Below are 16,136 nucleotides of genomic sequence, written 5' to 3'. Positions count from 1 at the left end.
CTATCATTCATATATATAGAAAATACTCATCCATTTCAAAGAGGCAATTGCTTTAATTCATACTTTTCCGAGTATGTATTTTGGAAACATATAATTATACCCAACTAATTTTGTAATTGGTAGTACAGTCTTGAAGTTTTTAAAGACAACTGTTATATTTATTTTCAGAATAACAAAGGATCTTTTTAATGATTTTTTTTCCATTTCTAGCAGAATTGGCCAAATGCTGCCAGTCTTACCTATGCTAGATTATATTCTACTCTGTTAACAGTCTTGTGGAATTATTTATCATATATATTATCTTCCTCATCCTAGTGACCTAAAGATGAGACTATAATATACTCATCTAACACTGTGATGGAGATCAATATTGTCTGGACCAGAAAATATTTAATCAGTGAATTAGTTGCCATAACTAAAATCTTGTCATCAGGATTTCATTTTTTATTTTTCATCTCCAAAAGAGAGAAACACTTTCTGCAAAATAGTCTTGTACGTTGTTYGATATATATAAATAGAGATTTCTACACTAAAAAATCTTTATCTACTTTAAAAGAAAATTCCTCGTAATTTAAGATAAAACCTTTCATTTATTTTGGCTGGAAAGTYATTTCACTACAAAATAAAATTTTTAAAAAAGTAACATTAAACCACCTTGGCATAAAACTTATGTAATTCATTTATGACCATATTGATTCTTAGAATCACATTAGGTAGCCAGGTAAAATGAACACCACCTATGAAACTGATAAAGTCTGATCTGTTTTAACAAGTGCAACATGTAGATTTTATTAATGACTTTTTACCAAAGCAGAAAAACAAAGATTTTATAGTAAAGAGGAAGGTGATCTACATCCTGTCTTTTTATGTAGAATTGCTTATTACTCATTCTCTATGGTTCAATAGGATACAGTGTCAGCAGCAATGCCCATAATCCTTTCTAAATTTTACTCCTTTGTGCGTGAATTAGACATTGCTGATGCATGAAACATCTAATTTGTAGCTAACAATGACAGATGGTTTTCCCATTCATTTCTAATGAGCCATTTTTAAAGTGTCAGCACCATTTTTTGTTTGTTTGTTTGAACTTCCTATTTTACTAAGGTTTCCTGAAAAAAAAGTCCATATACTTTCAAGGATCTGTTAAATGAAGGGCAAAAGAACAAGCAAAATTGAGTCCATTATGAATCATCTGCAACAGATACGCATTATAATGGATTTAGATTAGAAATAATGAGGTAGTGAAGACTGCCTCAAATACTTTTTTGGCCATTCTTCTGTTCACTGTGCATCTTCTATCCATTCTAGTTTTAATTCTCAGTTTCTCCCTCAAAGAATAGTTAGAGGTGGCAGCATTTCTGATACGGTCCAGAACGATAGCCACAGAAAATAAAAAAGACAACAATCACTGAATTTTTATTTTATTACCATTCCTATACAACATGATGGGAGGAATGACTTCCATTGAAAGTCTGGCAGGCATAAAAATTCTGATTATTAAAGAGAATGCACACACTTTACAGATTATACTATGTTCTCTCTCTCTCTCTATATATGTGTGTGTGTATATATATATATATATATATACACATACAGGGGAAAAAAAATCAAAGGCACCAAAGGCAATGAGGCATTTTTTGGTCAATTGTCTTTCCTTATCAGTCCAAATCTTATCAGCAGCATCCAACACTCTTTCTCTTTTAAATTTCCCCTTTAGTTTTATCCACTCTTTCATCTGGTACTTTTGCTCATATATGTGCCTTTAAAGCATACTCATCTTACCTTCAAACCTGGAATATCCTGAGATGGTCCAAACTATTTCTCTAAACCTCTGCCTTCTTCATCTCAGTGCCTTTGAGCACATTCTAAATTAAATTGTTGAGTTCATAAAAAAAAAAAAAAAAAAAAAAAAAAGTATTTTCCATTTCAGCTTTTGGCAATTGCTTCCAAAGTTAGTTCTTCTACCTCTTCTGCCTTCTACAGGCCCCAGGCTACTGAATTTACCTGTCCTTACATATTTCAAACTGGTCAGTATCTGCTTTTGCAGTTTTAAAATGTGCTCCTTAAAGATGAGAGATGTATTTCTCCTTTGACCCTGCCCTTAATGTCCTTCCAGTTGCACATGCCCACTTTGCTGTGCATTTTCTCTTACATAGTTTGACATGACCTTGAAGTCAAGGAATTAGATGCTTAGGTTTGAGGAAAGAAAGAAAAAAGGCATCTGAGTCTGCTCTAAGAGTTTACTTCGTGGTTCCACCTCAGATGGGAAGGGATTTTCAGCCGCCTCCTTCTTTACACCTCCTCAGTGCATGGGACACCACAAGACAAGGGGAAGAATGAGTATGACTCAGAATTTTTTATCAGTCTGTTACAAATGATGCCAACATGTTATAAATTATGCTTACAGACACTGACATTGCCAGTCTGACCTCTTCTGCAGAAGGAGAAGAAATGAAACCCATGTTTTTTTTCTGCCTTCCCACTTCAGCCACCAGAGGAGGAATTGAACTAAACAGAAGTACTGTTCAACCTTTCTTTTTTTTTGCCATTGCCTTCATGGTTTTTCTTTTAAATATTCCTATACAGATCTTTTTATAACCAGAAACTGTTGAACTAATATCACTTGGATGTTTCTGCTTCATTAAGTTTTTTGATTATTCCTAAATATATTAATTACTTGTATGATAATCACATAATTTTATAGGCACATGTGAAACTTGTTATTTAAAAATGTCAGAATTCCCAGTACATATCAGAATTGAAAAACTGCAAATAAGAAATTTTACATGCTTCAAATATTTCAAGCATAGGATTAGATTTTATTTAAAAAACATTTGAGGTGTAGAGTAACTAGTGCTGGTTTAGGCATACTTTTGGCAAACTATAGTAGAAATCACCTAGCGATCCCAAAACTTTGAGGGATCTGTACATTTTAACAGATGAAAAATATAGGTGATTACAGAAAGAGAAAGTCGTAAAATCATTGAGGGTAGATAAGATCTCTTGAGATCATCTAGTCCAACCTCCTCCACCCACAGCAGAGTCAACTACATCAGCCTTCTCATGTTTGTGTCCAGTCAGGTTTTGAATAACTCCAGGGAGACTCCACAACATCTCTGGGTAACCTGTTATAGTGATCAACCTTGTAGTAAAAATTTTTCGTATATTTAAGTAGAATTTCCTCTGTTTTCACTTGTGCCCACTGCCTGCTGTCCTTTCACCAGGCAGAACATTGTAGAGTCTGGCTCTGTTGTCTTTACTCCATCTCTCTCTTCTCCCCACATCAATTATTCATACACATCAATAAGATCCCCCAACCTTTCTCTCCTCCAGGCTGAACAACCTCAGCATCTCCTAGTTTATCAGATGCTCCAGACTCTTAATCATCTTGGTGACCTTTGCTGGACTCACTCCAGCATGTTCATGCCTCTCCTGTGCAGGGGAGATCAGAACTGGACACAGCACTCCAATGTGGCCTCTCCAGTGGTAAGTAGAGGGAAAGAATAACCTCCCTCAACCTTCTGGCAGGCCTCTTTCTAACACAGTCCAGGACGCTGCTAAGCTTCTTTATCATTCCCTGGGGTACACCACCACTGACTAGCCTCCAGGTGGGTTTTGTGGCATTGATCATAACCCTTTCAATCTGTCCAGTTTTCTCTACGAGGATGTTGTGGGAGACAGTGTAGAAATCCTGGCTAAAGTCAAGATAAACAAGAGCAGCAGTCTTGGCTGAAGTGCTTGTACACTAAGAGACACAGAAGAAGAGACAAACAAGAGGAATCAGAGGTCTGTGTGCAGGGCTACAAATCTCACTGGGATCTCAGACAGCCTTCACATGAGTCTTCACTTCCAAAGCTGACAAGCACACACTCTGCTTATTCCTCTTTCAATATACAGTTTGAGGTTCAGGCTCTTGTATCTGTATGGTTTTGGAGAAGATCTGGTCTCTTTTTATCATCTCTGATGCTGTGCAGTCTACTGACCTCCTCCCCCAGTTTCCTCACTTGGCAACACAGATTTTCCACCAGCACACACCTTCTCGTGGGCAAGGACACAGTCTTTCCCGGCCCTGGGCTCAATGAGAAGCCCCAGACACCTCCAAAATTCCAGGTCTGCAGTGATATATCTTTCCTAAGGAGAACATTCCTGGTTGATCTCTCTGACGTGCCAATGGTAGTTCTTCCTGTGGGTGCTGAGGACTTTGCCCCACAGCACCTCACCACCATGGCTGAATACACAAACACTGTCCTCAGCAGAGTTTCTAGACCCCTTCTGTACAAACTTCTGCCTCTGTTAGCTGTGTTCTACGTCTGGCAGTTATATGAGTCCCTCATTAGCACCTGCTGAAAGGCTGCTRGACCCTCCTTATTAAGGAATCAGTTGGAAACAAAACACTCAAAGCACCCTTTGATCAGGAATTCGAGCTGACAGATCTCAAGAGAAGCTACTAAAGCTTGCTAGCAGTCAAGGTGCCTTTGGCAAGCAGCCAAGCAAGCTACACTTCCCTGGCAGCAGCAGACACCCTGAAGTTCCTTCAGCAGCTCCTAGTAGTTCTCTGATTATCCTAGAAATTCTCAGAATATGTGGCATATCTCAAAGTAGAGCCTAGAAACTGGTGCTGTTGGCTGCCTGTTAGTTGCAATCATGCATCAGTACGTTATTCACTTTGAAGTTGTTTTTTTTTTGTTTTGTTTTTTTTTTTAATGGCCCTATATACATGATGTATTTGGATAACTTTAAGCACATTTCATGCACTCACAGCTATGCCTGAAGTACACTATTGTATTAGAAACCATTCTGTACTCTCTCCACTTAACCTATGCTCATCGAAGTGATCTTTTCATGTCTTTTTAGGTGTCTGTATCTGAAAGAGATTATAAAATATTTATTCAAAATGCATCACTCAATGAGTAAATATACCAAGAGGAATAATTTTACCCTCCAGGCAGGAAAAGTTGATGAGATGTTCAGTGCGTGTGTGTGTGTGGGGGGGGAGGGGTGCTTTTCCAGGTATTTATTGTTCATTGTTTTAAATTTCATGTTTCATGGGGATTTTGAATAAAAGTGCTGCTATGTTTGCAAAAACTGTTGAGTAATGGTCAAAATGTACCCTAGGGGTAGCAAAATGTCAGTGACTGTTTAGTACATGCTGCTGAGAAGGCACAGCAGTATTTTGTTGTTTGCCTAAGGCAGTCAAAACCTTAAAGTCAGTTTCACATCCTGCAGTGTGACAAGCATCACACTACACATTTATAAGTGTCAGCAGTGTTACCAGTGATTAAAGCTATAATGCATTTGCTACTTTGGAGGAGACACTTGTTTGCCCTTTTATAAATTTGCTTTAGGTAATTCATTAATAAACCTCCTGTCTGATTATATAAATCTTCTGAAGATGGTTCAAGTAAGAGTATATAACTTGGTACTAAAATGAAAATAAAATTACAAGTTCAACGCAAAGCTTGGTCAGATACACAATAGCCAAATGGTTTGCAGAAACTCTGCAGCAACAGAGGAAGAGCTGGCCAAAGAACCAGCTCCATCCTCCAAGAAATGCCAGTTAAGAAGCCAGATGCTGTTGACTTCTTCTGGGAAAAAAAAGTAAGAAAGGAAAAGCAACAGTTTCAAGGAGTGCAACTAAAAACAGAAGGCAGATTGAACTCATCATTCAAATTATAACCATATGACAATTTACTTTCTAATTCCTTGAGTTTAAGATCCATTTGTTTAGAAATAAATGTATCTTAGAAATATAATGCATAAATATGTATGCTTTTGTGTCTTTGAGATATTTACACAGCCTTAATTTAGGAATCACCTGATTACACTTCTTAGCACAGAAAAATCTGTGCATAGTTCTGAAATATGTAGAGGGTGCTTTTGTTTTTTTCCAACTAAATCCTCTCCGAAAGAAGGGAAAAGAAGTTTGGTGCTTTCCTCTAATAGTACTATAATAAAAGTTTATGCTATGCATAAGATGAGGCACATCCTAATGACATGAGAGTACTCATTCTCTAAGAACTTAGCATAGGTAACGGACAGTTGCATTGATGTAAAAATAGTTTTTGAGCTTGGAAAAACTTGGTTTCAAATCTCAAGTGACAAAGAAGGGAGTTATACAGTGAGATGTTATATTTGAGARTGAACTGAGCAAGTAACAGGAAGCAGATACAGTAACTCTAACTTTGGTTGACAGCATGGTTATCCAAACTGTCAGCTGGCATAAACTATTATGTAAGTAAAGAGGAACAAGATGATTGTGGCATGAATACTAGTTGAAGCAGCATTGCTAGGAAAGGAGCGCATAGGATGAGCTAAACGAGTTCAGAAATAATTCATGTATGGTGAATAAGGTGTTGTGAAATGAAATGTAGTGAGAATTAGAGGGACACAGTATATTGGAAACAAAYGCATTAAAAAACATAACATAGTATTTCAGTAGGAAAACCAAGCCTCTTACAGGACATGATAAGCAACAAACGGGTTTAAATCTTAAGAGTATTTAAATAGAGGCAATTTTTTTCACATGTCAGATAGTATCTTTCAAGTGCTTTAAGAATTTATGCCCTATATTTAAACATGACATTGGCATTTAGCAACTTCTGTCTTAGTAAAAGTTAATTGGGATGAGGTATTTTAGTGCCAGAGTGATCTCTGAAAAGTTAAGTCCTAGAATTAGAGGCATACAAATAATGTTACAAATCAACCTGTAATTTTTTTTCTGGAGTACACATATATGTGATCTCCATGAGTCACAATGTTAGACAAGACTCTCATCTGTACCATGTGCAGCTGGAGATGACCACTGCACCCAAAAAGGGTGCTTAGAAGCAATCTAAACAAACAGTAACTAATGCTTACCTGCCTTGAACCCAAACATAAGCACTAAACCAGCAATAAGTGAAAAGAATGTATAAGCATCCTGTAATATTTTAATACCACTGAKAGCACTTTGTAACACAGCTAGGCTTAAATACATAAATAATAGCCATAACAGGAAAGGGATAAAAGGAGACTTGTGATATAGTTGTACAAATAGTGTGCAGGAAAACATGAGCAAGAAGTAAAATCTGCAGGGTAAGAATGAGCATATAGAAAAGATATCTGGTAAAACCAAAACAACTCTTCAAAATAAACAGAATAAGAAGGAGCCAGGAATTCAAAAATAAGATGTCAAGAGGAGATAAGATCGCCCTTTTCTTTTGGGGATGGGGCAGAGGAGCATAAAACATCAATGATGAGTGAAGAAAGATGCGGAAGAAAGAAAACAGCCTACTTTGGCTTTTGCTTTCCTCATCAAAGAGCTCTAGAGACCGGCTACCTTGACCTCAGTGACTAACAACCACAAACAATGATAGCCAGCAAACCTAGCCAAACAGCATCAGTTCCATGGTACTGCACACTTACAGCTTATTGATTAATTTTGTAAAGGACTAATGATTTTGTATATGTAATGATAATGATTAATAGTGATTAAGAACTAACTGTTTATAATGTGTGTTGTTAATGAATACCATCATTCCAGTAAAGAGTTATTTTGAAGCCTAGAACCRGCATGATTTTTCAGTCTTTTTAAACATTCCCATCACAGAGGATTTTAATTCCCTAACTGATATATAGATCTTTATATTCAGTTGCAACACACATATCTTTAATGCAGTTACAATGAAAGGAATTTATACTTTAGTGTAAGTGATAGAGAAAGAAAGATTTTGGGTAGAGCTCTGGCAGTTCAGACTGGCACTGTTCAGTTTACTAGTACAGCTACTATGTATTCCAAACAGTGAATCAATATACTGTGAGGATGATTGTTCTGTATTTCTTGTAAAGTCTTTTAAAAAGGAAAATGTAAAAAAAGTAGCAAAGAGGAAAAAAGATAAATTGTAAGACTAGGAATGCACTTCAGTTAATGACGAGATTATAGAATGGGACCTACTGGATGGACTCAAATGCTGATGAAGGATAAATTTTCTTCAGTCTACTGAAGTAAACACCAAAACTGTTATAAAGGATGTGAGATCAAAAGAGAGCATAGGGAAACATAGTTATTTAAGTCTAATTTCCTTTTTAATATAGGGAACAAAAGTCCATTGGCGTGTTACAAAGTAGGAAAAACACACTTAGCATCTTCAATCTTAATAAAAACCTCACAGCCAATACTGCCAAAATAGCAAATGGCATGAATTTGTGGAAGTTCTCTGGATATGCAGAATAAAGTGACACTTGTGTAGCTTTCCAAGTTTTCATGTCATATGGATTAAAGCCAAATCCCAAATTATTGGACCTCACTAGAAATACCAGCTCACACAGAAAACACTGTTGTCTATTATTTTACAAGAAGAGCTAAAGAGATTTTCACTTAAAAGTTTCTCTGTAAGTAAGCTGGTAACAGTAAAGGAGACCCAAAGGCTTTAATTAGGGATTGACGTTATTAGGGTATAATCTCAGAAATATCAGGAAAGATGCTACAAAAGGATACAGTACAAGCAGGGAATTCAGCTGACAATAGATACATCTGTGTATAAATGTTCAGAGACATTAATTTGAGTGTTTATGCTGTAGTGAGAATTAGAGTCAGGAACACAGTGCACTGGAAACAAATGCATGAAATGCTTCTAAATCCATTTCTCTGCTGTGCCATGTGCCAAACTGAAAAGGCAGCAGGGAGAGAGTAAGTTGAACAAGAATAAGCTGGAATGAGGCAGTAACTATGTAACAAATGAATTGTATTTAAAAATCCAAGCTTAAGTATTAATTTAAGAAACGTTCTTATTCTCATTTTTTAATAAAAAATATTTTTTCTCATTGTCAGCACTTTATTTTATTGTGATGTAATCCACAAAGAAAAGCCTTTGGTTCTGGGATACTTGTTGTTCCTTTAGTTTTGACAGCAAGGTTCAAAAATGAATAGTGCCAAGTACATTATGAGCTTACTAGGGAAATTTTTAACTAACAGTAATGCTTTCAATTACTGTTCTCATTATCACAGATTTGAAACTTGGCACAAGAGTATTTTATTTTGTATTGTATTCTTTATTTCTCTATGTAAAGATATATCATATGTGCTGTTGCACAATGAATTCTTTAGATTTTCAGGAACTGGCTATATCAGACAGATTTGAAAATATTTAGATGAAATAAAAAAGTATTATCAAAAGCATCAAAAAAACCCTGCTACCAATCCATTCCATTAATTTCCACAGAAGACCAGCCAAGCATTTCCTAGCAATAAGGGATGATGAATACTAATAGTGGTGGGCCCAACTTCAACCAAGTTCAGAAAATTCTGCACAGTCGCTGCCAGCAGCTATGCTTCCACCAGGAAAATAAACACTGCCAGAGCATGGCAAAGCAACTGCATTGTCCATCAATGTTACATTCTCAAGCAGTTCCTAGTGCTCATCCAAAACAATTCCTACACACAATTCAAGACTTAACGTGAACCAAGAATCTTTCCTAGTAGGCATTTAGGATAGAGTTATTCTGTTTTAGAGGCTAAGTAACTTTAATTTTATAGACAGGGCTAATTGGCCTCAGGGTCAGATATTGTGTACTGGTACTGCTTAGCTATCCTGAGACTGAGTATTTTCTTTGTTTTGTTGCTGTTATTTTTAAGAAAAAGTGCTAAAAAAGCTAACAGGGGAAAAAAATCTAATGTTAAGTAAGAGTAATTATAAAAATAAGCAGAATGTCTTTTTGCATTTCTGAGTGTAAAGGAGCTCAACTCTAATGATTGAAATGAAACTGCGTTAGATAAAAACATTGGTCCAGGTTCATTTTCATTGTGGCTGATAAATCTCATACTCCCAGATTCAACTACTGATATTTCTGAAAGAGCTGTTTTTGTTTGGCTTATCATGACGCTTGCATACAGTGATTCAATGATACGTCTAATTTTCCTGTTCTGCTATGCCAAATAGGACAAGCAGCTCTKAGAAAAATGTGCTGCATGGTGCTTACAGTTCAAACCAATTCTCTTGCAAACATTTTCTGTAACTGTTCAGTATTTGTCCAATCCAGAAAATAAACTTTTTATCTTTTTACTTTATGCAACTTTGTTCTCATGTATTTGGCTCACTTATCTGAGGAAAACCTGAAGAAGCCACGTTACCTTCTGCGATATACCTAATACTTCTAGAAGCTTTCCAGAAACAATAGTAAGATGTGATTTGATAGCCCAATACATCATTGCAGAATATTCAAAAATCTAGAATTTTCCTTGAGAATGGTGAAATTGCACATTTGCCTATATAATCCACTATTATCATGTAAGACTGCAAGCTGCTATAATATACGAGCTAATGAGACATATAGACTATGCAGCTACAGAACTATTTTTTGTTACTAATCTACAAAAAACACACACAAAAATATAAACTACAAAAATTAAAAAATCTTCTTTACAAAATTGTTTCATGTCCCAGTATGTATAAGAAAATGAAAAAAAGCAATTACAAATATTTTAAAAGATTTTCTTGACTTCACTAGATTTTTCTTTTTCTGTTACTGAATTGAGAGCCAAAATCATTTACCAAGACAGTACCTCTAATACTATGTAATATGCAGTTCTAAGATGATGGAGAGTCCTGCAGTTAAATTCTGAAAATAAATCGGTGTGAAAAAATGATAATAAACATTCATCATATTCAAAATGCTCCACTTCTTATTAATAGATTATTTTTAAAATAACTGGAAAAAAAATGTCTAATTTCATGTTACAACATAAAAAATTGTGCTTAGTCCAATTTTTTTTTTCTCTCTCCTCAGAATCACCTTAACTCAGAAACACACACTTACATCAGGGCTAATCATAAACTGATTCAAATAAGCATTAAAGTAGTAACACGGGTCTTAGGCTATTTAGAACACAGACAGACATAGGTCTTAGGCTAAATTTGTCTTTGGCTATTTTCAGCTGTGGCAGGTTTTCTTTAATGACTGTATTACCAGAAGTGTAGTCAGTGTGCAGCAACCAGACTGTGTACGGTCATTTGCTTACATAGTATACTTTAAGCATCTATATTAGCATCTGTTAGAGTCTACATTCAGATATAGAATGACCATTCTAGTATTGACATCATAATATAGATGAACCTTGGCTATAATTGCAAACAACAAAAACTGATTTCAAGATTGTTTATGTAGTCCTCATCCTCATAATGCTATAGAAAATCACTTTTAAATCATACATACGTGAATGGCAAAAAGATTGGTGTTTGAGTTAGAAGTAATACCATTAGTGTCAGATCCTCAGGTTCTCTCACAGTATGGCTGTAAATAGTGTCAAATCCTCAGGCTTTCTCCCAGTGTAGTTGTAAATTTTAAATTACTATTTTGTCTTCATTTTAAGCCACAAGGTGGCAGCAATGATACAATCTCTTAACAAAGACTGTGAACACATCCACTACTTTTACTCCTAAAGCATCACCCGTGCATAGAAACTCGTATTTTTTTCTGATAAAATGCATTCCTAAACTAGATTACTTGCTAAGTGTTTTGAATTGATGCGTTTGTTTAATTTTCCATCTACAATTCATTATGGTTGCTGTCTTCAAACAAATGTGCAGTGAAGTACAGTATCCATGACTGAACTTATTTACCCATCTTTGTGCAGAACACAGCATTCACCAAGCTAAGGAATAAGAGAATAACTGAATGCATAAGTCTGTCATTACTGGAACACAATCATATAGTGAGAAGATGAAACTCTTACCGATAGCTGTTGAAAAGATCTGTGCAGGTGCCGTTATTTTTACAAGGCTCTGACATACATTCATTGGTTTCATATTCACAAAATGCTCCTTCCCATCCAGGTGAGCAAGCACACTGGTATCTCTGTAGTGCATTAAGGAAAAAAAATCTGTTACTTTTTTACTTTTAATATATTTAAAATAAGCACTAAATATATATTTCATAAAATAGTAAGAAATCAATCACATCTACATATGTTTGGAGTCTAAAAATCATACTGCATTGTTTCAGCTGTTCCATTACTGGTTGCTGTGTTTTTATTGTCTTTAAACATGTGGATCACTGTTTCAAAACTTGAAAGCTTTATAGACAATTTAACCCACTAATATGATGTAAGAAGAGGCTATGAGATAGGTATGCTACATTCCCTAAGACTTACCTTTTTGTACGATCACCTTGTGTACCCATAAGCCTTGTCTTCTCTTCCTCTCTCCTCCAAGTTTAGCTAATATAAGATATTCCCTTCTATAAACTTACCTTCCTTAGATCTTAAACTGATACACCTAAAACACGGGTATTCACAGTGACATAGGTTATACTCCTCAGCCTGTAGTCCTACCAGAGCACAATATAAAATAATTTATTATAGAAATTCTCAGGAGTATATGGCTATCAAACTTGTTTAATGCTTTTAATATGAAATTGTGTATCAGTACCTTAACTGTGCAGTACTGCATGATTCATGGCATGAGAACTACTGTCTCCTATATGGATAACATGTGACAGTAATCTAGAGTGTATAAATAAAAGTTTTCTAGCTCTGTGATGACAATACTAAATACACTAATAAACTGGAGTTGTGAACACAAAATTTGTTACTGATTAAACTGAGTAAAACCTTTCATCAATGTGTGCATCCACTCTAAAAGACAGCTATTATAGGACATCTTTCATCACACAGCAAAGTTTTTCTATTAAATTGTAACCATACTTATGTACTATCTCTAGCCTCAAAATTATTATTAGCTAGCATCTGCATGCAGTTAAAAAGTCTAGCATAATCTTACAGAAGTGAAAAGCATAAAGCATCTTTTTGCTGCCTATGTTCTAAAAAAGGGTAAAAGTGAACATCTGCTGAATTGAGTATTAATTAGAAATGGGCAACAGTGCAAAGGCTTCAATTCAGCACAGATTTTAATTGCTTGTTTTGTAACATGCTTGCTTCTAACATAGCTTCCTTCTAACAAAAGTTAGGGAACGCTTTAATGGTAAGCACGACTAATGTGAATTATTTCATTACTTGCTAAACATTGCAATAGGCTTCAGGGTAGATTTTAGAGTCCATTAAAATCCATGTAAATTGGAAGCCTTTAACAAACAAACAGAAAAAAAGTTTAAGGGTTTTTAAAAGCTGAGTGCATAAATAAGCTGCCACAGCATGATGATCTGATGTACAATGTTTCAGTCGTGTTGAAATCAGTGGCATCTACAGGTGTTTGGAATCTAAAAATCACATTGCATTGGTTTATCTGTTCTATTATTGAATCTATATTTAGGAAACACAGACAATCATGCAYAAAAGAGGAATTAGAAAACTTTTAGATTAATAGCAGTTTTAGATTAGTAAAGAGGAGTCATACAATCTCCTAAAACAYTTTAAAAATTAAAGTGTCAGAACTCTCATGGAAATATATATTGGAATACAGTCCTAGTCCTTTCTATATATTCCTATTCTTATGATCCTCTTACCCTCTCTTGCCAAATTAAAAGACGAGTATTTTATTGAAACAAAGATGACAAATCAAAACAGACTGAAAGTTAATGGATTAAAATTCATACTTAGTATGCTTGTTCTGGGGTGATGACACCCCAGAATCAGATATATCTGATTACATATAGCATAAATAATAGATACAATATTTATAAAATAGACATCACACATTTACTTTAACAGAACAATTTCAGTTATTGTAAACATGAAAACAATTATAAATAATATTTTCTATCAGTATCTTTCTGTACTCATTCTCCAAATGATCTAGCAAGATTACAGCCAAAATTGTCATAAATGCCAGTTAACTACCTAAGACTGATGTTCAGACTACTCCACATTAGTAACAGCTTCTACATTCACATTCACAGTACACACTTAAATCAGTTGTATCTGTACCTGTGCAGCCTTTCTACAAACCATCTCACCAGTGCTGTATACTGGGAATCCAAAAAAGTAAGCAACATACAGTTAGTTTACACAGCAGTAAAAATACTGTCAGAAGGTGCTTGCTTAGGTCCATTTATCACCATATTCCACATCTAACAGTATTTGGCAGCAGATATCAAATAAAAACAGAGTATATAAGGAAAAGTAGATATAAAGAGTGTTTCTTCCTTTGACATACCCCTCAGCCCCCAGAAACTGGCAATTTAAAGAGTACAATTAGTTTCTATCAGAATAAAGAGGTGTAATGCATCTCTATGCAGATCAGTATAAGGTCAATGAACCCTAAATCTTATTTTGAAAGACCCCAGAACAAATATAAGTAGAACAAACATGCCACTTCACCACTGTTTTAAAACTTGGCCCAATGCAAAGCACTGAATTTGCAGTATTAGAGTTGTTTAGGGAGTTGTTCTGGTGAATGGAACATTTAAAGTAATCACTCTGAAACAGCATTATTATTTGCATGATTATTTGCATTTAATTCAGGATTATATCCTTGAAGCTGAGATGCACAATGAGAGGTTTCAGAGTATGTCCTTCTAACTCTAAAAATCCATTTTTAAAAATGAACTGATAGAAATTAAGACAATAGCAGATGACAATTAGAGAAAGAAAAGAAACACTATGGCATGGCAACTGAACAAAACTGACTAGCTTTCCTTTTGCTATGAACTACTTCATATTCTTTATGCAACAGTTATCAACTGTGCTCTAATCTGTCATGTGTAGCAGGTTTTTCTCAGGTGAAAAGACTGATACTATGTAAGATTTTAGTACCATTCACAGAAGAAACTATATTACACTTAGAATATGAACTGTCGACCTGCTGTGGATCAGTTAGTCAAATACACATGCTATAGATGACAGTAATAGAGAGATGAATATTATCAGAAGCATGTAATTGCTTTTGGAGACCTTCAAATTTTTTTAACAAAATGAACTGGCCACCAGTTTAACATACTGGTCACCAGTATGTGCCATCTGTCACTGAAGGAATCACCTCTAGTTGTAAGGAAAATTATTTTAGCTCTTGACTATTTCTCCCAAAGTACTTCTCTTTTAGTCTCTTTCACCATCCATGCCAAATTCTTTTGGTTTTCTGAGTGCATTGATTCAGCCCCAATACATTGTAATTCCCTTGTCTCAACTACCATACTTAAGGGGATCCTACTACAAAAGATGTTCTCTTCCTGAAGAAACATGTATCAAATTGTATACTTTCAGGCAGTGGTCCCAGACCTCTGCAGACTGTTGTAGGTTACATGGGCTTTCGTTCTTAGTCAAAATCTCTGACGGACTGAGAGTAAAGATGAAAAGCTTCACTTTTTTCTTCCTCTGCTGCTGAAAAAGGGATATGCATAGAATCAGAGAGGAAGAGAAGTAGAGCGAAAAGGGGAACAAGAATGCCTCACGTGACCCATGCTCCTCAGCTTCTCCCTAACAAAAGAAGTTACCAATTTTTGAAACAGGAGTGGAATGTCCACAGTGGGATAGGATTGCAGAAGGTGTTTAAGAAATTACAAATCCAGAAACATAAGCAGAAAGCTACATAACTTTCTTTAAAAAGTGTTCAGAAAAGTGTGCTATCTCTATGCACATGCACACTGTAGGTACTTTTTGTGTCAGAGTTCTTAAATGAGGTGTTTTCAGTGCAGCAGTTATCTATAGTACCCTGAGTCTCACCACTCCCATGTACCAATTACAAGAATCCACAACATTAAGATACGAACTATTGCACTCATGACACCTAAATCAATAAAATGTTCTGGCAGGCACCTATGGGACCCAAATCAATAAAATGCTCTGCTAGGCACCTGTAGTTGCACAGAATATCCTTAAAAACAGCATGACATAAAGCAAAGCAGACCATGTCAAGGATATGAGAGACTTGTGTGCATCTCCACTGCAGGTTTATATAATGTGTTAAAACTTTGCTTTAATCAAATGTGGAGATTTGGTAAGGATTTTCCTGCTTATAACAAGGAATGAAAAGTTAAATGAGCCTCTTTTGATTCCACCTTGGGCCAAAAATTTTCAAATTGAAAAAAAAAAATCTATCTCCAGCATCTTATGAATTTAAATGAATAGCCTCCTACAAAAAATATAGCCTCAGGTAGACCTAGCTTTCTTCTGAAAAAGGATTGTAGCCAAGMCCGAAGCGTATTATGTTGTTCTTGTCTAATGAACTTATGAGGAAATTCCTGAATTGATAAACCAGCCAGATGTT

At 35.4% G+C, this 16,136-nt stretch overlaps 1 protein-coding gene across 1 annotated transcript in view; it reads right to left on the bottom strand.

The window, feature by feature from the left end:
- Positions 1-16,136, bottom strand: part of LOC146595489 (uncharacterized) — a gene marked incomplete at its 3' end in the record, with an annotated part of 408,834 nt that overhangs the window by 68,941 nt on the left and 323,757 nt on the right. The window contains exon 22 of the mRNA XM_085305610.1: positions 11,711-11,832. Within this exon, the coding sequence (XP_085161736.1) occupies positions 11,711-11,832 (122 nt within the window). The remainder of the gene's footprint in view (positions 1-11,710; positions 11,833-16,136) is intronic.

Source organism: Rhea americana, unplaced genomic scaffold (genome assembly GCF_003343005.1).
Source record: "Rhea americana isolate MKP2758 unplaced genomic scaffold, rheAme1 scaffold_224, whole genome shotgun sequence".
NCBI classification, from domain to species: domain Eukaryota; kingdom Metazoa; phylum Chordata; class Aves; order Rheiformes; family Rheidae; genus Rhea; species Rhea americana.
This window is presented reverse-complemented; position numbering and strand designations above follow the sequence as displayed.